This window comes from Exophiala viscosa (assembly GCF_022695815.1).
Source record: "Exophiala viscosa unplaced genomic scaffold EDD37scaffold_17, whole genome shotgun sequence".
Taxonomy (NCBI): Eukaryota; Fungi; Ascomycota; class Eurotiomycetes; order Chaetothyriales; family Herpotrichiellaceae; genus Exophiala; species Exophiala viscosa.
The window spans coordinates 171148-192668 of record NW_026944369.1 but is presented as its reverse complement, the minus strand read 5'-3'; the positions used below and the strand labels follow the sequence as shown (position 1 = coordinate 192668).

General features: G+C 52.1%; 12 protein-coding genes across 12 annotated transcripts; 7 read left to right on the top strand and 5 right to left on the bottom strand.

Moving 5' to 3' along the window:
* The first annotated feature begins 57 nt into the window (after positions 1-57).
* On the top strand, positions 58-1314 carry EDD37DRAFT_208719 (Inosine/uridine-preferring nucleoside hydrolase domain-containing protein). The gene is made up of 2 exons (XM_062810280.1): positions 58-268; positions 334-1314. The coding sequence occupies exons 1-2, from the start codon at positions 244-246 to the stop codon at positions 921-923; spliced, it is 615 nt and encodes a 204-aa protein (XP_062665413.1). The 5' UTR covers positions 58-243; the 3' UTR covers positions 924-1314.
* On the top strand, positions 970-1455 carry EDD37DRAFT_654707 (Alpha/beta hydrolase fold-3; the record flags this gene model as incomplete). The annotated part of the gene is made up of 1 exon (XM_062818709.1): positions 970-1455. One exon carries the CDS (start codon positions 970-972, stop codon positions 1453-1455), a length of 486 nt encoding a protein of 161 aa, XP_062665412.1.
* Positions 1456-1984: 529 nt separating this feature from the next.
* On the bottom strand, positions 1985-3454 carry EDD37DRAFT_208721 (Alpha/Beta hydrolase protein). Its single transcript, XM_062810282.1, has one exon. It carries the CDS (start codon positions 3200-3202, stop codon positions 1997-1999), a length of 1206 nt encoding a protein of 401 aa, XP_062665411.1. The 5' UTR covers positions 3203-3454; the 3' UTR covers positions 1985-1996.
* A 471-nt stretch (positions 3455-3925) lies between these two features.
* On the top strand, positions 3926-5333 carry EDD37DRAFT_688987 (uncharacterized protein; the record flags this gene model as incomplete). Its single annotated transcript, XM_062819968.1, has 4 exons — positions 3926-3983; positions 4074-4635; positions 4712-5135; positions 5166-5333. The coding sequence occupies 4 exons, from the start codon at positions 3926-3928 to the stop codon at positions 5331-5333; spliced, it is 1212 nt and encodes a 403-aa protein (XP_062665410.1).
* Positions 5334-5503: 170 nt separating this feature from the next.
* Positions 5504-6285, top strand: EDD37DRAFT_208707 (NUDIX hydrolase domain-like protein). The gene has a single exon (XM_062810278.1). It carries the CDS (start codon positions 5522-5524, stop codon positions 6152-6154), a length of 633 nt encoding a protein of 210 aa, XP_062665409.1. The 5' UTR covers positions 5504-5521; the 3' UTR covers positions 6155-6285.
* Positions 6286-7245, bottom strand: EDD37DRAFT_208708 (uncharacterized protein). The gene has a single exon (XM_062810279.1). It carries the CDS (start codon positions 6980-6982, stop codon positions 6416-6418), a length of 567 nt encoding a protein of 188 aa, XP_062665408.1. The 5' UTR covers positions 6983-7245; the 3' UTR covers positions 6286-6415.
* A 529-nt stretch (positions 7246-7774) lies between these two features.
* On the top strand, positions 7775-9204 carry EDD37DRAFT_688986 (2,4-dienoyl-CoA reductase, variant). Its single transcript, XM_062819967.1, has 2 exons — positions 7775-8285; positions 8348-9204. The coding sequence occupies exons 1-2, from the start codon at positions 7984-7986 to the stop codon at positions 8997-8999; spliced, it is 954 nt and encodes a 317-aa protein (XP_062665407.1). The 5' UTR covers positions 7775-7983; the 3' UTR covers positions 9000-9204.
* EDD37DRAFT_643278 (uncharacterized protein) lies at positions 9205-13127 on the bottom strand. The gene has a single exon (XM_062817418.1). The coding sequence runs from the start codon at positions 12964-12966 to the stop codon at positions 9541-9543; it is 3426 nt and encodes a 1141-aa protein (XP_062665406.1). The 5' UTR covers positions 12967-13127; the 3' UTR covers positions 9205-9540.
* Positions 13128-13690: 563 nt separating this feature from the next.
* EDD37DRAFT_208692 (mediator complex protein-domain-containing protein) lies at positions 13691-14504 on the bottom strand. The gene has a single exon (XM_062810277.1). The coding sequence runs from the start codon at positions 14418-14420 to the stop codon at positions 13842-13844; it is 579 nt and encodes a 192-aa protein (XP_062665405.1). The 5' UTR covers positions 14421-14504; the 3' UTR covers positions 13691-13841.
* Positions 14505-14645: 141 nt separating this feature from the next.
* On the top strand, positions 14646-17551 carry EDD37DRAFT_208625 (transcription initiation factor TFIID subunit). Its single transcript, XM_062810275.1, has 2 exons — positions 14646-14977; positions 15251-17551. The coding sequence occupies exons 1-2, from the start codon at positions 14780-14782 to the stop codon at positions 17351-17353; spliced, it is 2301 nt and encodes a 766-aa protein (XP_062665404.1). The 5' UTR covers positions 14646-14779; the 3' UTR covers positions 17354-17551.
* Positions 17540-19665, bottom strand: EDD37DRAFT_208488 (MFS transporter). The gene has a single exon (XM_062810274.1). The coding sequence runs from the start codon at positions 19422-19424 to the stop codon at positions 17727-17729; it is 1698 nt and encodes a 565-aa protein (XP_062665403.1). The 5' UTR covers positions 19425-19665; the 3' UTR covers positions 17540-17726.
* Positions 19666-20069: 404 nt separating this feature from the next.
* EDD37DRAFT_208477 (uncharacterized protein) lies at positions 20070-21197 on the top strand. Its single transcript, XM_062810273.1, has 2 exons — positions 20070-20591; positions 20645-21197. The coding sequence occupies exons 1-2, from the start codon at positions 20537-20539 to the stop codon at positions 21157-21159; spliced, it is 570 nt and encodes a 189-aa protein (XP_062665402.1). The 5' UTR covers positions 20070-20536; the 3' UTR covers positions 21160-21197.
* The last annotated feature ends 324 nt before the right edge of the window (positions 21198-21521 follow it).

Below are 21521 nucleotides of genomic sequence, written 5' to 3'. Positions count from 1 at the left end.
TAACTTAAGTTAGTGGGTGACACTGATAAGCGGTCTTCTGCGTAACCCCAATGATAACTCTCACTAACACCAAATTAGTGTTGGTAGCCTACATCGCCTTGTGTACCCCTAGGGGATAGAGATCATGCAGTGTTATCTCAGCTTGAATACTGGCCTTGATCACGAGGCCGCAGTAGTATTCCCTGGGCCTACCGTCAGTCTTTCGAAGCGATATTCTCCAAACCGGAAGAAAGTATCTTGACGATGAAGAACATCATTATCGATACTGGTAAGCTATACCTATCCATCAGCGATCCATACTATCGCATCAGGTACTAACATAACTATGAATAGACCCTGGGGTTGACGACGCCGTAGCGCTGCTCTACGCGTTGTCACTACCTAAAGACATCAACTGTCTTTTGGTTTCCCTGACCTTCGGAAACGTCTCCCTGAGACAATGCTTCTGCAATCTCTATACAATCTTGGACGTTGCACACAAGCAAGGTCTGCTGGATGGGAAAACAATCCCAGTAGCATGTGGACAGGACAAGCCTTTATTTTCAAGCGAGACTGTGGATGCTGCTCATTTTCACGGGGGAGATGGTCTCGGGGGCATGCACAAAACCCATGCCGAATACACGCCACAAGGTTGGGAAGATGTCTTCTCCGGTGCAAGCCAGCCAGACAGTGGCAAAGGCTTCAGTATCCTTGACCGACCTGCAGACCAAGAGATCCTTCACTTGCTCCAGTCTCATGAGGAAGACAGCATCACCATAGTCGCCATAGGTCCACTCAGCAACGTTGCCAAAGCTGCGATCGCCGACCCCCAGACATTCTCGAGAGTCGCCGAGGTTGTCGTAATGGGCGGCTGCATCGATACAGTGGGCAATGCCAATCCCTTCGCCGAGTTCAACACCTTTGCCGACCCTGAGGGGTGCTGATCCATCTGTCGGGTTCATCATAGGAGGAACATCCGCCGGTGGTTCAATGACGGCTGTGCTTGCCCACCTCGCCCGAGATGAAGGGCTTTCACCAGCCCTGACAGGCCAGTATCTCGGCATCCCCGGCATTGGCCCTCCTTCATACATACCCGACAAGTACAGGGAGCTCTTGCTCTCCCGCGAGCAGAACAAACACGCTCCTATGCTTCCCGCGGCGGCTATCGACATGTTCATGCAAGGTTACAAACCGGACGCATCAGACCCTTTATACAACGTGCTAGCTGCACCCGGCGGACATTCTCAGCTTCCCAAGACATACTTTCAGATCAATGGCCTGGATCCGCTGCGCGACGAAGCGTTGATCTACGAGAAGATCTTACGAGAAGATAACAGGACAGAGACACGGATAGACATGTACCCAGGACTACCTCACGCTTTTTTCCTAAGTTTGCCGGGGTTGGAGTCAACTAAGCTGTACAGAGAGGACCAGGTGAAGGGGATTGGGTGGTTATTAGGGAGAGATAATATCTAGGAAACATAATCTGGTACGATATGGAAAAGCACGAGCACTGTTACGGCAGCTACCCTTATCGAGCTGGACCCAATAAACCCTCCGGATCGAAGACGAACGAGGCCATCAATTACGGTTATAAAGTTTATGTAGTCCAGAGTCGACATTTTTCGGTCAGATGGAGGGTGCTTCTTCCGACAATAGGTGGAAAGCCCCGTTCTGGATCCTAGAGCTTGTGGGCATCTTTCAACACTCGTAGCACTCAGAGAAATGCCCAAGAGCCGACTGCTACAATCGCAAGGTCGGTCCAATTGGGAAAGTCGCGCTCCGATGGGCAAACGATTATCAAGAGAGGATGGGTGTTGGCGGCCATCCCAAACCTCCAGGTACCGACCAGCCTGTTCAGGAGAAATCCCAGACGTAAACGTCGGCTCGGCAAGGGCACCCTCGTTGAAGAGACGCAACAGCCTGCGCGGGATTGAGGTTTCCCCATCACATGGACCTGGGAAACTTGTATGTTCGGCCCATGCATCTTAACATCGATGTAGTCATCACCCGTTGGTTATGAACTGTCCTGACTATGAAATGCCCTCGCAACCGCCAGACTTACGACTGGATAACTCATGATCCGATCATGGAGGCCATGCTTCACAATCTGTTCTCGTACCACTCCACCTGTAGATGACCACTCTACCTCCCACCCTCCAGCACCGAGGCCTAACTTTGTCTCGTTCTTCACCTTTTCCAGGTCCTCGAAAGTCAGACTGCTGCCGGTATCACGGGTCGCGTTGACGGCGTGCCAGAACACAACTTCCGAATGCACCCATGGAATGTCATAGTCGTCTTCCGCGTGTATGAGCGTGATGTCGTACTTGGTCGGCCGCTCGGGCAGTTTGAGCGCCTCGACATGACGAATGAGCGCTGCAAGTTTGTCTTTTGACGGCCACTTGCTCACGATGAACCTGTTGAAGAAGGCTAGTGCTCCTGGAATCTTACCTACTGGCGCTAGTAACGGCATTGTGCCAGCGACGCTATAGGTTTGGGTTAGGAGCTCAACATTCGCAAAGGGTGCCACAAGCACAATCCCTGCGAAGAGAACAGGAGGAGACTGTAGAGCTAGATGGTGTGCAAGAGATATGCTGACTGCGGTACCAAGCGACTGTCCAAAGAGCACAATGCGTTCTGGAAGGATGCCTGCTGTTTTCATAGCAAACTCGGCAAGCGTAAGGGCGTCAGTCAGTAACCCAGCCTCACTGGGCCACCCGGTACTCGAGCCGAATCCGCGATAGTCAATTGCGATGATGTGAACATTTCCCGCGGCTGCAGAAATAGCGCGGTAACTCTGTGGCCGCCAGCCTGACCCAAGGGTCCCAGCTGCTCCGTGTAGATATATGACCAGCTGCGAACTTGGATCGTCTTTAAGTAGCTTGAAGGCCAGTCTTTCTGTGATATCGTGACAAAGACCCGCAGGCTCTTTTCTCAGAGCATTCTCATTTCTTCGGTACGCTTCGAGCGGCAGTACGTGCCACGCATGGAGAGTCTCGCCGTCAGGTGTTAGGAGATGGAAGGGCGTGACTTGGTTTCGGAGGAAGCCCCATTGTTCGGGTACATTGACATCTTGGAACCAGGTCAAGGTCACTCGGTGTAGGTATATTACATGATCTTGGAGGGATTGGATTGTGAGGAGTCCAAGGAACGTGAGATAGAGGCCAACGGAGGCTGTTATGGTGATTGCAAGAGGTTTGAGTAGTGCCGAGAGTGACGGCATCTTTATTTATTGTTTATTCTTTAATTCGGCTGACGCGAAGTTGCTCAACTCAAACGCAACATCAGCGACACTGAAATTCTAGGACAAGCGCAATTGCGGCAATGGAAAGTACTTTTGAGCTGCATGTTGTCTTGCCGCCAGTTGCATGTGATGAATTGAAGCAGCAAATTTGTTTCAGCATTGCCGAACTACTGCACGTAGATACTACAAGGCATCGTATCGCTCTCGTTGGCGGCTAAACTCGACCCCAACGCCATCCTCATGACCACGAACTAAAGCGCTTAGCAAAGGCTACAGCCTTCCTGACCATCATCAGTCTCAACATGGAACATCGGCTACAATTACACTTGAAAATTGCTGGTAAAAGCCTGTGCGACCAGCTATGTCGCGATGCAGGTTTACCCAAAAACGGACAGGTACACTATGCCGGCTGTGTGGCCTAAGACAGGCTTCTGCTACGCCCATCGTTTCGGCCTCTCAGACATCATGCTCAAGGTAGGTGGTCATCCAGGACATAAAGTACTTGCCTTCATTGTGCTTGGATGCAGCTCAACATGAGGCCCTCGAAAGAGTCGCAAGCTCGTGGACACAGGATTCCCAGAGTCGATTTCCCAGCATTTGCCCTTTCGCGGATATCCTAGCAGGAGACCTACGGGGATTGTCGTATGAGCTTCTGTCAAAAGACTGATACTTGCCAGTCAAGAGCTGCTGCAAACTGACGAGATGCCACATCGGGGCCAACTGGGGTTGACTTTCACTCTGACAATTTTTGTGGCCATATGTGACGCCCAGAAGCATGGTCCAAACCCCGACAACCCAAGCAATTGCACGCACCCTACAGGCGTGCAAGTTTTCTCTTCAACGACACGAGTGAATGGATGGGTGAATCAGCCCAACTATCGAGGAACCTTCGATATCATCTGGACCAACCTGGTCACCATCTTCATCAGCACCTACACAATGCTATGTCTCAATGTTCCGGCAGCCACGGATACATATCTAAGGAGAACTTTTCGCCGGTTCCTATGGATGTGTCTGGGAATCCTAGGCCCAGAGTTCCCTCTCACCTATGCTGCAGGACTGTGGAGTCGAGCGAAACACTCTGTGGCGGCTTTTCGCGCCCTGGGCTACGATGATTGGCATATGCGCCATGCTTTTTTCGCAGACATGGGTGGCTTCACCCTCCACCCCAAAGACGGCCCTCCTTTCCCACTCAATGCCACGCAGCTACACTGGCTCGTGGAAAACCGGTTTGTGACCTATCCACGAATCAGTCGGCAAGATATCGAGGACAAGTCTAAACAAGATACGTTCACCAAGGTCATAACAGCTTTTCAAGTCGGGTATCTAATCATCCAGTGCGTTGCTCGCGCAATCCAGGGCTTAGCGATTACGACGCTCGAACTGAATGCGCTTGCAATCGTCGTCTGCTCGTTGATGACCGCGTATATCTGGCTGTACAAGCCAGCAGATGTCCAAACGCCGGGTGCCTATTCACTCCTCGCACAGTCTCTCCGAGATGACACTCGATCGGCCATGGAGTCTCACGCCGCTCGACTTCATTGACGAGAACGGACCTGGATACTCGGTCAATGTACAACCATTCATGAAGATGCCAGTGATTCCTGCAAACCGGCCCATTCAAATGATACCGAATGATCGGTTCCCCATGAATCCCTACGGTATCCAAGAGTACTTCCTCTGCTTTGCTACGATGGTATATACTGCCATCCATGTGGCTGGGTGGTCATTTGACTTCCCCTCGCACATTGAGCGCGTTCTTTGGCGCGTCAGCTCTCTTGTCCTATTCGGCATAACCGTTGCTTTTTGGGTGTTTGAGACCACGGCGTCATGGACGCGGCTAGGCAGATGGAAGACAATCTATCTATACATCTTCAATCGTAGTGGGCTGGAAGAGCATTGGATGCGTATGGTACGAAGAACACCGACCGCAAGACGGTAGTCGCATCAGTTGCCACTACCGTGGGAGTTTGCGTCGATCGCACCGCTAGCTTTTACGTATGGGCTGGCAAGGTTCTATCTGATCGCGGAGGCGTTTGCGGAGCTGAGGAACTTACAAGGGACAGCATATGTAAATGTAGACTGGACATACTTCATCCCACATGCCTGAAGTGGTATGAAATTGTGGCATTGTTAGAGAGCAGGCACCACCGTGGGCTAGGATGGCCCCAGGCTCCAGCCTCGGCATCTCGATAGGGTTGTTTATGACAAGCGTCTGTTAGGCCTTGGGGTTAAGTAGCTTGATTTGCCGATCACTCCACGCTCTCCTGGAGTCGTGATCAGTCGTTCAGGTCATCAATGGTCCTCCAAGACACGGACGACGATATGACCGACTCAATACCTGAATCACCAAGCTTCGCATTTTCAAGCCATCCATCATGTTCATCTTTCGCCATCAATCTGGAAAGCTATGTTGCCCACAATCCAGTCAAGAGCACTACATTCGGTGCAACAATCCAGACCTACTACATCGCCACCGGCGCCATGGTTTTTGACAAGTCAAGTCCACAACGCATCTTGCTGGTGCAACGCGCCTCGACCGACAGCATGCCGAATCTGTGGGAAGTCCCTGGTGGTGCAGTTGACCCAGAGGATCCAACTATTCTACACGCAGTGGCGCGTGAGCTTCGGGAAGAAGCCGGACTGACTGCTACTAACATCGGACCCCAAGTCGGCGAGGTTCAGATATTCGTCACCAGAAGAGGATTGACAATTTGCAAATTTCATTTCCTGATAGACGCCAAAACCAGCCCAGACGGGACCATGGACGTCAAATTGGACCCTGGAGAGCATCAGAGCTATGTATGGGCAACGGAAGAACAGGTCAAGGCTGGCAGAGTGAATGATGTCCAGTTGAAGTGGACTCTCAGGGAGCAAGAAGCGCCCGTGCTGGAGGCTTTCCTGGCAAGAAATGCTCAGTCGAAGATTTGAGTACAGATCTTGCCCTTTGCGGATTACCCAGCTCGAGTGCCTGGTACCCTCGACTTCATGGCTGACCGCGTTGCCTTGGTTCAGCATCAGGCGCCGCCAAAGACACGAAAGGTGCTTAAAGCATTCCCGGCATCGCGTGGCGACTCTAATCCTTTCCGCCACAAGCACTCCGGTCCTCCCCACCAGCCATGCTTCTCGCGATCAACTCATGCCATGAGGTCGACGCGCACTCCCATCAACACGTCGCTCCTGACACGATTCTCATCCGCTGCAGCGCGCGCTGCACATGCCAGGAGCGGCCTTTCCAAAGCCCTTAGAAAGGTGGTCCGACATCCTGTACCGACCATACTTGTTGTGTTCCTCCAGAATCCTGTCGGCGAGTTGCTCCAGAAAGTGCTGACAATTCCTTGTGGTCTCGTTGTATTCCCATCCGGCGATGATAGTCTCTGCTAGTCTCTGGATCTCGGCATGTTCTTTATGCGTCCAGCCAACCACGAAGCACTCGAATTTGCCATCCGCATTCCCGGGATCGAATGGACCCCTAGTCCTCGTCACACTGGCTACAGGTCGACCATTCTCTCCGTTCAACAGGCGCAATTCATACTTCCAACCGTCGACGTAGAGGACTGCATGGTGGTAGCGAGCGTAGTGCTTGCGCCAGCTGAACCAGACGGGGTAGCCTTTGCTTTGATCTTGAAGGCCATGCTTTTGTTTGGATCTCTGGTATACTTCATGGTACGCATACTTTGTGAGTAGGTAGGTGCTTTGCACGGTGGGAACAATCAAGTGGACTGTCAGGAGATAGGCGGTTGATTCTATGACCACCATCGCTGAGGTATTGAGTGGGACAAGCAGAGGACGAATATGGGCAAGCACCACTGCTTGGTCTTGGGACTTCGTCGACTGCAAGGCACCTTTCAACCTTTTATACTCTCCTCTATCACTCACGGCAGCAAGGCTCTGCGCCGTACAGGGAGAGATAGGCCGCTTAAGGCCATGACTTCTTCGAGTTTACCAGGCATGCTGGTCTAAACGTTCGTGCGACTCACAGAGGATGTCTATACACATGTTGAAACAGCCTTGGAGGCCATTTCACATCTAGCGTAGGAGACCATGAAGTCCCTCAATATGGATCAGGGGTTGTCTGAATGCGCGTAGTCCGGGGATGATGGAGGGATTGGTATTGATAGGCCGATAAACGAGGCGCTTAAGACTAAGTAGATGTGACGAACCTTACGACACTGAGTTGATACACCCTGCAACCTCATTCAAGACGCAGGAGCAAACCCTCTCCATTTTAGATGTATGGACCGTACGACTCTTCGGGCACCTGGAGGTAGAACCGGTAGTCATATCAATCGAGCTGAGAGTGTCTTATCCCCCTTTCGTGGGAAGTCCTCATCGTTTCAAAGGCATTCCAACTTCCCATGAACAATGAGGATGCACTCAATACGAGATCATCCACCTCCACGTGAACTGTCAAAAGCTCGTCATAGGACTTCAACAAATGAAAATACTGTACATTGCAATACGCGGTCAGATGTAACGAGACGCGTCTCGCTCACCGAAATACTAAACACGAAGTTTAACCGGCAACCTCGGTATTTGCAACGTCCTCAACATCACGGAGCCGCTTCCATCATAGAACCGGGCTCGTATCTGACCTCTTCAATGCTTTACGGCCGTTGCTGATGCACCTTCAAATATAAGACTTCAGCCTCCTCCCCCAGTCTGTCTACTTCTACAACCTGGCCTGCTCAATTCCATTGTCCAATTCCTGCTTGTCATCCTACGCCGCGGCCTTGTCCCCCATCTCCTCCGGAGCCAAAATGCCCGAATACCTCTCAAGCGTCTGGAAAGACAACCTCTTCGCCGGCAAGGTCGTCTTCTGCACCGGCGGCAACGGCAGCATCTGCTCCGGCCAGGTCCGCGCCCTCGTCCACCTAGGCGCCGACGCCTGCATCGTAGGCCGCAACACCGAAAAGACGGAGCGTGTAGCCAAGGACATCGCAACCGCCCGAACCGGCAGTAAAGTCCTGGGCATCGGCGGCGTGGACGTGCGCAGCGTCGAGAGCCTACAGAAGTCAATAGACACCTGCGTCAGTGAACTAGGCGGCATCGATTTCCTCATGTATGGCAAAACAAAAACCCACCCTCAACACACGGAAATGCACATGCTAACATGATACAAAGTGCCGGCGCCGCAGGCAACTTCCTCGCTCCCATCGCCCAACTCTCCCCCAACGCCTTCAAGACAGTAATGGACATCGACGTGATGGGCTCCTACAACGTGACCAAAGTGGCACTCCCACACCTCGTGGCCTCAGCGAAGAAACACAACTCGACGTCAACGCTGCCCAAATCAGCATCCGCGGGACCAGGAGGTCGCATCATCTACGTCTCCGCCACGATCCATTATACCGGCCTCCCCATGCAGACGCACGTGGCCGTCGCCAAAGCCGGCATCGACGCACTCTCCGCAAACGTCGCTATCGAGTATGGACCCCTGGGCCTGACGTCCAACATCATCGCCCCTGGCCCCATCGCCGGCACAGAAGGCATGGACCGGTTGTCCAAGAAACACTTCTCAGGCGACTCGCCTGGCAAGAAGATTCCCGTGGGTAGATGGGGCTTGGTCAAAGAAATCGCCGATGCGACAGTGTACTTGTTCAGTGATGCCGCCAACTATGTGACTGGTGACAAACTGGTTGTGGATGGCGGCTCGTGGCATACAAGCTCTGGCTCGCCCGGTGGTGACTTTGAGTATCCCGACTTCATCCTCTCGGGCGCCGAAGTCACTGGCGTCGGCGGCGGCAAGAGAAAACAGCCTTCGTCAAAGCTGTAGATACGACCCCAGAGACGAGACGTTTGATGCGCATACTTGGGATTTGTAAAAGCGATATAGCCACCTTCTTATGACGAAGGCATGGCGATTTTTTGGCGTTCAGGGATACATGGCGCCAAAATGCTACGACAGAGGAAGCAATTGGATTATCAGATCTATGGGCGGGATTGACCTAGACACTGCTTCAAGCATGCAATTGATTATTTGATGCTTATTTTAACGCTGTGCTCTGATCTATGCAGGAGCTGCCAATACGTTTTCGTCCTCGTAACGGTGCAGAATACCGCATAATAGGACGACCAGACTCGAGTGTCCATTGTCTTCAGCGCCAGCTCCTGTTTCGTCTTGTGCTGTTATCCCGCCCCATGGTTCTCCCTGTGTCCCGTTCCAAAGTGTCCTCGTGGTCTCCCGGCTCCCACCGATCCAGATTGACCCTAGGTGGAGGCACAGCCCACAACGAAGCATCCTCGACGTCTTCCGCTTCGGCTTCTTCCGCCTGCTCATCGAGAGCACCCGCATCACGGACCGCCTCTAACAGCCCCTAACTGTTCTGCCAATTCTCCAGACTCGCTGCGTTCGCCGTGATCCATTGTGGCTGCGCAACAGGTGTCTGCGGGGTCCCGGTATTAGGCCCTCCGCCTGCCATAGAACCGTAAGACATCGAAGTGTCCATACCGGTCCCAGTCGCGCCATTAACGCCCGAGTACACTCCTGCTCCTGCTCCATTAAGGCCAATTGCTTCCTCACCAAAGGCAACCTCCTCGCCTTCACTCAGCCGGACGCCGGCAAGGCCCCAGCCAATAGCATCGAGTTCTCGCCGGAAAAAGTCGCGCTCATCGTCGTCGATTTCTTGACCGCCTTCATCCTCTTCTTCGTCGTCCCCTATGTTCTCAAATGTCTCATCAGGAATTTGGATGTCGATGTTTTCCAGGTCGACTTCTTTGCCATGTGACCCCTCGGTCATTCCCTCGGTAGCAGCCAGCTTCTCAAGTGCCGATGCCAGTGATGAGTGCTTGCCCTTCGCCTTTCCGCCACGTTTCACTCTTCGCATGACTCCAGGGTACATGCGTTTCTGCCACCAGAACGTGAGACCGCGGAGGGCCCATTCCAGTGGGACCGCCTCGTCGACCTCACCCTCGACATTAGCATCATGCATACCAGCCAGCCACTCATCTCTCAATTCCGGTCGGCAGTGCAAGTAGATGGCCGTGATGACACGCATGTTGCTTTGTCGCCATTTACGGCCGCAGTACGGGACCTGAGATTTGAAGAGCTTCAACACGTAAAGGCGCAAGGTGGGATCTGGGACGCGGAGAACTCGTCGTAGGATCTGAGATGACTTGAACTGTACCAGAAACAAAATGCGGTGAGATTTACCACGTGTGACTTTCTGAAGCGCGCGAAGGAGGTGGATAGCTGTCTGGAACTGTCGGAACGAGAATGTCGTGATAGGTTCTGCAGGGAGCGGTCCAAGTGGGTTACCGAGCTCGTCGACAGATGGTCTTGCCTGGCCGTCTGATCCCTGTTGGGCGGAGCCCTGCTCAGAAGAGGTCTGATCGTCGAGTTTAGTACTTGGAGACCGCCTTTGTCGCGATATAGGTGGTGGTACGGCTTCATCAACGCTCGAAGTTTCCGATCTCTCGTCCGGGCTTGTTGGCGACAGGGGTGGATGGTCGGAGTGAACAAGACAGTAATGCCACATGCTTAGATCATCCCGATCATATTTGAACGCAACCAGATCTTCCAGGTTCTGATGCGCAAAGTATTTGAGCGTTAATTGTATGTAGTTCGAGTCAAGCAGGAGTTGTGTCAGGTACTCAAACTTCAACACATGAGATACTTTGAGCCATTTGAGCAACAGAAATATTGCTCCTGACACAGCTTTCTGGCTGATCTCCCGGGATCGGACATTATCCAGATCTTCGAGTGCCATCTCAGCCGGACGTGGTGGGGGTGGTGGTATGGGGAGCGCCGGATTCTGAGCAATGTTAGAGTTTGATTTTGTCCGGTTGAGGCCCCCAGTTTGTGTCGCCTCTTGAAGACCACCGTTGCGTACGGCAATGTCTTGCACATTGGTGAGCATGACTTTCATCATTACGATGATCAATGATTGCAGGTCTGGTAGAGCTTGTCGGAAGAACTCGTCGACGGCATACATGCGAGACCGAAGCTCGGCGTCAAGACTGTCGAGCTCGTCATCCCCTTTAGCCTCGCTACTTCCGCTCTCATCAGCGCCCCAGCCTCTCTCAAACTTCATGAACAGATCTCGTTCCTTCCAAAGCTGGCGCATTGCTCTTGTCATTCTCATACGACTGGCAAAGAGTTCTCCTGCTTCGATAATTGACAGCGGAACGTCACTGCCTTCCCATCTCTTTCCCACCATCAGGTCCTGAATTTCCGAGGAGCCTTTACCACCTATGGTGTTGCTCGAGCTGTCAAGCGGTGGATAAAGGAAGGGGAAGTTTTGGTTCGTCTGGTAATTCTGTTTCTTAGCAGCTTTTCCGCCCGGACCGATTGGTGAGGGTGGTGGAGAGGGTGCCGGGGTGGCAATATGAACAGGCTGATGAAAGATTGATCCTCTGGGTGCTGAACCACTTGGACCTGGACCTGCGGGAAAGCTGTCTTGTCGTGGCTGACTTGGTAGCGGAGGTAGCATTGTCTTCTGTTCAATCTCCAATGGGATTAGGGGTAAGGGCGGGTTGTAAGCGGGATACTTCGAAGTAATCTCTTGTCTGAACAGGTGGTAATCCAAAGGTGAGGCGGTAAGGACTGGGCGAGAGGCCTCCGACGAGAATGGGTCCACTCGAGGTTGAAGGACCCCTTTGATCTTGTCCAGGTAGCCCGGCAAATCGCCGAACACCACCAATAATGTCTTCCAAAACAATTGCAATGCATGCATAAGGGGTATATTGTATGATTCGTCCCATCGTAATCGTGAAATCATGCTGACAAGAAAGACTAGAAAGTTAGGCTGCAGCGCGACAATGGCATCCCGTAAGGCTTTTCCCGCCGGAGTTCCAATCCTGACTCTGGCGGACTCAATCAGGATATAGAAAGCCGACAGGCATAGACTGATTTCCTGGTATCCCTTCTCACCGAAAGCACCTTCATTTACTTCTTCGCCATCGAGGTTTTGTGAAGGACGAGGATCGTCGGGAGCTTTTGCGGCTTGAATAAGGCACGCATACAGTTGTGTGATGATGTGACTCTGCTGGACTGCATCTGCTCCTTTATGCATCCACTGCACTTGAACAGCGTTGAAATGGTCATTTTCTGGTAACGATTCGTGTCCACCATCTCCAGCGACATCTCTTGATTCCAGGCCAGATGTCACACTCCATACACCAGTCAAGATGTAAAACACGCAAGATAGAGCTTCTTCCCTGGAGCTATAGTCTTTGTCGGCAAGTTGGACCCTCAACTCTGACAGAAATTGCTGCTGTTGATCACGAGGCAGATTGATCCAGGTCGTTTCTTCGGACCTGTTCTGTTGCTGACAGAACAGTTTCCACCTTTGCTCAAAAGCTTCGCGTGCTGCTAGCAGGTAGTCTCGGTCTTGTTCGATTTCCGTGTAGTGGAACCACTCGTCGATCTCGGGCTCAAAGTCTTCGGCATCCTTGTACTGAAAAGCATAGGCTCTCTGTTCGGCTTTGGGGAATTGTCCTACTAACTGCCTAAGTTGAGGCAAACTCAAGGAGTCGGTGGGATCAGGCTGCGGTGGAGGTGCTGGAGGTGGTTGCGAAGGTGGCGGCGGAGGCGGTGCTGGTGCTGTGCCCTCACGCTTTAGACCTGGCCGAGGTGGAGCGTTGGGTCGTGTACCTGAAGGGGCGCCATCGGCGGGACTCAGAGCGCTTAAGGGCACTTCTCTGCTTGGTGATAATATTGTGGTGCCTGAATCAACCTCATCGGTTCTGACGAATAAATGTTGTGGTTGTAAATGTTCCTGATTTGGTGGATCGGAGGCCATCAGAACACAACGACGCGGGACACGAACAAAGGAGAGTTGATCAATAATTCATGCCGATCCTCCATCAAATCATGCACATAAGTACCACGCGAGCCCTCAGTATATGTGTCGGGAACCCATCAACGATCAGAAATGCCAAATGAAAAGTGGAAGGACAACAGAGAAAGAGAGAGAGAGAGACAGAGGAAAGCGATGTTGGAGGCGCTTGCCCAGGGTCGGTCCTCGAGATCGATGCCAAGCCGCGTCCTTATTGGGCGTGGCTGCACCTCACTCTTGGTTAAACTTAACAAGAGCATACGACTACAAGAAGGAGCGGGCAGTGACCCGAAGAAAAGAGCATCGAGTAGTGACAGCGCATCTCATCAACTGCCAATAATTTGCAGCTTCAACTCACTGAGGCATGAGGAAGCTGCTCGCGAGGGTATGTGCCAATGTGGACTATGTGCTAGTGTCCAGAAACAATGGTTCCTGCCTTTCGAGGACCGTCTTCACGCTATCAGCGTGTTAATTCACGCTGGCTATTGCGCTTCCGTCCAATGCATTCCGGGAGGGAGCCAGGACGACATCAAATAGTCCCAGTCTTGATAATGCATCTGCTCCTTGTGTAAGACGTCGACGACTTTATTGCACGCTCTGGTGAAGACACGAACAAATGCTCTTCGCATACATCGGGTATGCAGTTGGCCGTGAGGCCATAAGATTGAAGCAATTTGGTGCTTGCCCGTGTCGTTAGACATCATCTTCCCTTCGCAGTGATGGGCTGCCTCCTCCTGGAGCTCGTGACACCGTCGAGCATCGCTTTTCTAGCCATGAGCGGTTGTTGTGTACCACGTTCGATCACAGCGTGATAGCCATCAGTCGTAGAATGACATGCTTCAACCCATATCTTCGTCATCATCGTTTGTATATCCCTTGTCCGGTTCAACCCCTCGAGTCTCCAGATGTCCGGGCGGCGCGCCATGTTCTTCACGTTCAACGAATGCTCGCGCTCGCGCCAAAAGCTCACGCTTCATACCAGCCCCTACCTTATCACTTGCTCGAGCATTCAGCCAGCTAGGGTCCAGAGGACCACCACCAACTCTTGAGATGCCGCTGTCGCCGCCCAAAGCTCGTCCTCTTCTAGTGTCGCGCTCATCTCCAGGTTTGATAAGATTGGCCTCTTCTAAGGCGTAGACTTGTCGGCGCAATCGAACTTCGATCGAAGATAATGTGGAGAAATAGGTCTCGGTGGCCTTAGCAAATGCATCACGAGCCGCCGGGGGGCTTTTAAGGGATTGCCCTTGCGTTTGTGAGACAGATTGGTTTGACAGGATACCGATGGCATCAGAAGCGGCAGAGAGTAAAGTAGCGATAGAATGATCGATCTCATTCAGCTCCGCAATGCGATCGGACGCCGTCAAGTTGGATGATCGCGTCGCAGGAGGCGTCTCAGACAAGTCGACGTCCATACTCATATCTGGGGCGAGGCGCAGTCATTCCAACCACCCATTCATTGCAGTAGAATCACAGAATCCTCTTGCGACAGGTGCACTTCCATCGAAAACAATGAAGTTGCAGCTGAGGTGTTGCTTCTTGGAATGTTTGCCGAAGATGTGTGCTAAAGCGGCATGGCGGGATATCTGTTCTTGGCGCTTCTTCCGCGCTCGATCTCTTGTTGAAGACTGAACACTTCATTATATCCTTACTTCTAGCATCACGACATCTCTCACCCTCTATACCGCTCTATGTCCGATCATCGAGACGAATATCGTATCAACCAAGTTTCCGGTCACCTGCACGGTCAACACAATCAGTGCATGAGCGCACAATAACCATGTCGGGGCAGAGCGCGCCCAGCCCAGCGCCGCGGAGCGCCAGTACAGGGCCAAATGGACCGCTGGCGACACCGACTTCTACAGCGATGGTAAACGGAGTGGGTGGTGGATCTGTGCCTGGACCGCCACCAGCCCCTGCAGCGGCCTCAGGTACCAGTGGTGCTGGTGGTATGTCCCAGCAGAATCTCAATCAAATAGTGAGTCGTTCCCTTTTCATACCACCTCTTTCGGGTCGTCACGCGCGTGAAACCTGTTTGAGTCAAGTCACAAAGCTGGGATTCTTCTTGCTTTCGGATCAGCCACGATGAGCGGAGGAGTTTTGATGTGCAAATTACCGCGGAATGTTTATTGAGAAGCTTGTCTGGAGCGATTTTGAGGCAGCAAATACAGATTGCTCTTTCAGTCTGTCTGCAGCGTAGCTTTGGTTTTGGAAGAGCTCGAGTGTGACATGACCGCTGACGCGAAAACAGGTGATCGACTATCTCGCAAAGAAAGGCTACCACAGAACGGAGGCAACATTACGAGCAGAATCAGCGAACCAAGAAATTCCCAAAGATGGCGACATAAAACCAGCCGCGCAGGGTCCTCCTCGATACTACGAAATGTTTACGCGTCTGAGAGCGTGGACCGACGATGCACTTGACATCTACAAGCCAGAAGTCAAGAGATTGCTATGGCCGATCTTCGTCTACTCCTATCTGGATCTAGTGAAGCGATTTTACCCTAAGGAGGCAGTGCGCTTCTATCAGAAGTTTTCCGAAGACTTCAAAAAGGAGCACGAATATGATTTACGAGGCATTGAACACATCACACTTCCCGAGCACAGCGAGGACAAAATCGCGAAACTGTACCGTGACAACAAGTACAGACTATCCATCAGCAACTCAGCCTTTATCTACTTTATGCAATTCCTCGAGAGTCTGCCACAGGTTGGATATAAGTTATTCATCGACATTGTGGAGAAGAATCTCGATCTACGGCAAGTCGAACGCGCCGCAGATGACCGCTTCAGCTTTGCGTCTGTGATCCAGCGCGGCGCTGAGGGTCAGGATATGCCAGCTGAGGACGAGGGTATCCCAGGACATCGACCGGGCAATGCCGTCTCCTCCACAGATCCCAGTGTAGGCAACAATCTCGCGACATTGAAACTCGGCAAACTCCCAATGGAGAAAGATGCTGAAGAGGACGTTCGCGCGGAATTGATGGACCTTGACGCCCAAGTCCCGCCACACTCAGGCCAACAAAGTCTAGTCCAGACCCATGAACAGGTCAACATCAAGCAAGAGGACGAAGATGAAGGACCCAGCCGCGCCGAAATACCCTTTCCACCATCCACCGCCCGCGATGTCGCACTCGAAGTGCAAAAGATCCGCGAAAACCGTGATCGACTCAAGATCGAATCTCGAACAGGCGGCATTGGCCCAGGCCTCAGCGTCGTCATGTACACCTTCCACAACACCCACGACAGCATATGCTGTCTCGATTTCTCGGGTGACCAGAAACTCGTGGCCGCCGGCTTTCAAGAATCCTATATCCGCTTATGGACCATGGACGGCAGTGCACTCGGCCCCTCAGTCAACGGACAGCAGCAAAACTCCCAACGCCTGATCGGGCATGCCGGTCCTGTGTATTCGGTCGCTTTTGCGCCATCATCGGACAAACCGACCACAGACTCTGCTGATATAGGCACGAAATGGCTTTTGTCGTGCAGCGCCGACAGCACAATTCGGCTGTGGAACCTCGATGTCTTCAGCTGCGTGGTCGTGTACAAAGGGCACGTCGGGCCTGTATGGTCCGTCTCCTGGGGTCCATTCGGCCACTACTTTGCGAGTGCAGGCCACGACAAGACCGCGCGAGTCTGGCTGAGCGACCGGATACGGCAAGTGCGTTTACTGGCTGGTCATGATGACGACGTCGATGTGGTCGCCTGGCATCCTAATTCGAGCTATGTATTTACCGCATCGTGCGACAAAACGGTGCGCATGTGGGCGTTGAACAATGGCAATCCGGTACGAATGTTCACCGGCCACACGTCGACCATCACCGCGCTGGCGTGCAGTCGCAATGGTAAGATCCTCGCATCTGCCGATGACACTGGTGTGATTCTGCTGTGGGACCTCGGCCCAGGAAGGCTGCTTAAGAAGATGCGTGGGCATGGCAAGGGTGGCATCTGGTCGCTCAGCTGGAGCGCTGAGTCGACGGTTTTGGTGTCTGGTGGTGCAGATGGTACGGTCCGCGCCTGGGATGTGACTGGCCCTGCGAAGGAAGCGACACCGGCTGCCAAACCTGACGGAACGGGCGCGACGGTCGGTAAAGTCGACGGCGCGAATAGTGCTGGTGGTGCTGGTACGAGTGCGCCGTCATCGAACCTCAACTTGACGAGCGGTACGGCGGGCGGAGCACCAGGTGTTGGCGCTGCCGGTGTGCACAAGAAGCGAGGGAAAGACGCCGTCGTCACGAGTGATCAGATCAGCGCTTTCCTCACAAAGCAGAGTCCCGTCTACACGACCAAGTTTACGAATATGAATTTGGTGATTGCTGGTGGTGCATATTTGCCTGAGCAGGCAAAATGAGAGATGACACGTCCTGAGGATGTGCCCAAAGACTGAGGAGGCGCCTTGGGCTGTGTGTATCTCCTTGAGGCGTCACAAGACCAATATGTATTAGCTATGTTTTACTGCTGCTTCTCTGTGCCTAGTGTGGGAGTTGATGGCAAAAGTGGCATGGCAGGATCCAGGTGGAGCGAACCGTTACACAGGTTTTGGAGGGTTGATTTGCATGCCCAGATATCTTCTACTGCTTGCATCCTACACAAAATTCTGATGATCGAACAATTTCTTCGGTCGAATGTGCTGTTATCGTTCATTGGTATTGAGTTTCATTCCACAAAACTGACGTGAATGAGGCTTTAGAACTATGCCCCGAAGATAGTTTACATTGCGTTGATCAAGTGAACGTACTAGCAATCTTACTCCGAGCTCTTATCTTCGGTCCATAGAAGTACAGCACCCAGGGAACCAAGGTCAGCACACATCCAATGCCGCCAACCAAACCACTGGCAGCCTGGAAACCTAGTCCTTGGAACATTTGTTTCGTAATCAATGGGAAGAAACCGCCAAGCAGGTTTCGACATAGTCCCGAGGCAGCAAGTGCCGAGCTGGCGTAGATGTGATAGACATCAGCGGTGTAGTTGAATACCGAAAGGTATATGCTGAAGATCCCCATCGTCGCCACTGCGATTGCTATAGTAGGGACAATCCAGGGAATGGAGGAGTAGCAGGTAAACCCGAACCACAGCAAGCCGATTGGCATGAATGTCGACTCGACGCAGGCAAATGTAAGCCGTCCTTCCGGGCTGCCACTGATCTTGGGATAATGCTTGAAAGCCCACTTCTCTTGGTAGATGCTGAGCACCACCGAGATCAAGCCTCCCACGCAGACGGCACTGAAGACAGCACCGGTCTGTTCCAGCGTAAAGCCATGGTTGGTTTCGAACACCAGAGGAATCGCGCCAAATTGGAGATACAGAACACCCCAAGAGAATGCAATCCACAAACTGAAAAAGAAAACCACAGGCTCCGTGAAGAGCATGTGGATTGGCCGATATAATGAAACAGCAATCATTCTTCCAATGGATGCTCGTTCTTCATCTGCTTGGACTCTCCAACGAATGCGGCAGGACTTCTTGCCCGGTTTCTCCGGATCTCCTGACTCGAATTCCATTCCCAAAGCCCCCGCTGCTTCCAGTTGCTCGTACCACTTGTTGAGGAGTTTTGCTTTTCGGCTCAAGATGACGGTTCCCCGAGTCTCTTTGAAGAGGAGCGTCACCATGGATACCAAAATTCCGCTAGTGATGGCTTGAATCCAAAACACCCAGCGCCATGATGTATTCTGTGCAACAAAGCCGCTTACCAAAGGACCGAGTCCAGTGCCAAGTATGGTCGCTCCCGTGAACAACACCATAGGCGTGTTGCGGTCTGCTGTTACCCAGACGTCCGCGAGGATACCACCTACCATGGTTGAAAAGGTCGAGCCTCCAACACCCAAAAAGAATCGAGCAGCTAGCATCCCACCGTATGATTCGGTCAATGCACAGCATATCTGGCACACAACAAAGAGAATTCCTGTAGAAATGAAGACCGGCCTTCGCCCATTGATTTCTGAGAAGGGTGCCAGGACCATAGGAGCGAATCCAAACCCGGCAGTGAACGTGGTTATACCAACATTGTAGGCGACATCAGACACGCCCCACTTCTTAGTGAGTTGGAAAGCTGGTGAAGTGTAGGAGCCGGCGGAGTAAGAAGCAGTGACATTGATTGCACAGGATAGATACGTCATGAGGTTTTTCCTGGTCTTGGACCACGCGAATGGGTCGTCGTAGTTGCGTAGGTTTGGACATTGGGGAATATCATGTTGAACAATTGGTGGAATTACTGGAGTCAAAGGAATGTTTGATTCGAAGCTCAGATAGCGGTACTGGATTTCTTCGGTGCCAGACGAGCCCGAACTCGCTGTCGTGGTTGGATCATCTGAGATGGGCACACTTTGAGCCAGCTCGGTGTTGCTCTCGGGTGTAGGAATTAAGGTGTTACTACCCGTGGCCTCTTTCTTTTCTGTACGGCCATGTTGGTCCAGCATCACCATCAACACGCACGACAGGAGGGCGAGTCGTACAAACACCTTGTCCAGGATACCATGAGTATGACAGAGAAGGAGGCAATATAGAAAGTAAAAATTGTTATGACTCTGTGAAGAGTGGAGGAGTGGATAATTAATGGAGATTGGCGTCAGTGGGAGGAGAGAACAGCCGCTGTCAAGCAGCTTTGTCCTTTGACTGGTGAAAAACCCCCTGCTTTGCTTTCCACAACCTCGGACACTTCACCGAGAAGGCATTGCGCAACCCAATTGGGGGCTTTTGTTCATTCTCAATGGTATGCTGGAGCACAGTTGAGAATCCATGAAAGCTATTGTTGCTTATTCCCAGATGATGAACCTGAGTAAAGAATTTCATTCACCGTCATTTCCCTCGATTATGGGTGCCTCACCTCTAAGCTGTAACGCCGGATCCTGGATGGTGATTGGTTTTGCTGGGGCTGTTGCAGTATTCGCCATCCCATAAGCCCAAAACGTGACAGATGAGATTTCGGAGAGATAGCAAGAGCAGCAATCTCTGTTTAATTCAGAAGGATGCTGCAAAGAGGCGCTTTGTGAGGAGGGCGTAATAAAAACATGCACCCTCAGAAAAAAAGATAATTGAAGGTTGCTGATGGCAGATCTGGCCAAGCAGCCCCGGAGTCGAGATCTCACTTACGGAGTACCCAAATTAACGTTAGGTAGGTACTGATCTCGATCTTCCCCGCAAACATAAGTTAATTCTCCTTCCCTCCATGTTTAACGCCCGACTCTGAATTTGGGTCTTGCTGGTGCACGCGTGGTAACCTGCATTGCAGGCTCACAGTAGGTTAATGGGTACCATATTCCGGGCCTCACGAGACGTTCCACGACCGGGTCCTTCATACGACTGAACAAGAAGCCGAAAACAGACGTTTGACATGATGTAACAATATAGCCACACGTCATGATTCATAATGGCCCCGGATTTTGCTTCCTTTAGGCCTTGGTGCATTTCCCCTGGCTGAAGCGAAAGTCGAGAGCTGAGCTGAGTTTTGTGTGCCTGGATCTTTTCATTGCTCGTCTCTCAATAAGCCAGACCAGATTGTTAGTATCTCACCCTGAAAGTGACAACTCTCGACACCATGGCAGGCCAACCCAACATGAAGTCCAGCAAGGAGATGATGAAGAACAAGAACGGTAAGTCTTTGCCCGCGCATCTGTGTCCAGCCAGATCGACTAACACCTTTCAGTGGCCGGGGGCCAGCTTGCGATGCTCACCAAAGACTACCCTGTCGGCTACTACAAAGACGGCTACTGTAGAACCGGCTCCGATGACAAGGGCAACCACTCCGTCGGAGCGACCGTCAACAAAGAATTCCTCGATTTCACAAATTCAAGAGGAAACACTCTGGAAAAAGCGGGCGTGAAGGACGGCATGAGGTGGTGCTTGTGTGCCAGTCGATGGAAGGAAGCATTTGATGCGGCGCAAAAAGGCGACCTGGCGCATTCAGCAGTGCCAAAAGTTCACATCCATGCGTCGCACGAGAAGGCTCTGGACGTAGTCAGCTACAAGGAGATGAAGAAGTACTCGGCTGAGGGAGAAGTGCCTGGCGGTCAAAGCAGAAATCGACAACCTGATTACACTTCGCCAGAGAAGCCTGGAGGACCTGCAAAAGAAAGCAGTGATATCAGTGGCAACTCGGAGACGACTGGAGGATCAGGTGTTCGAACAGATCCCGACCACAACAAGCCTACCAAGTCATAAGGAGGTAGTCGGCGACATGTCAAAAAGTAATGCTCAAAAGCTGTATCTCTGCACGGACCGTACATACCCTGGATATCTACAAAATGGAGAATAGGCGCCTAAAGATGCCCTTGTTGCCAAGGCCGAGGTTTGGACGGCCGGGGACGGCGTCTGGAATGTTTAACTTAAGGCCTGCGGTGTCGGGAACGACTTGCAGTTTGCCGCAGATGTCAAATGCCATCCCATCCATACTCACCATCATGGCTCAACAACACCCTTGATATACCTATTGCATTCATATCTTTCTCATTTGTCTTCATCCATGGCTGCATCTTCGTTATTTTTCTTATCTTCTTCAGATCTATCTCTCCAGGGAGCATTCT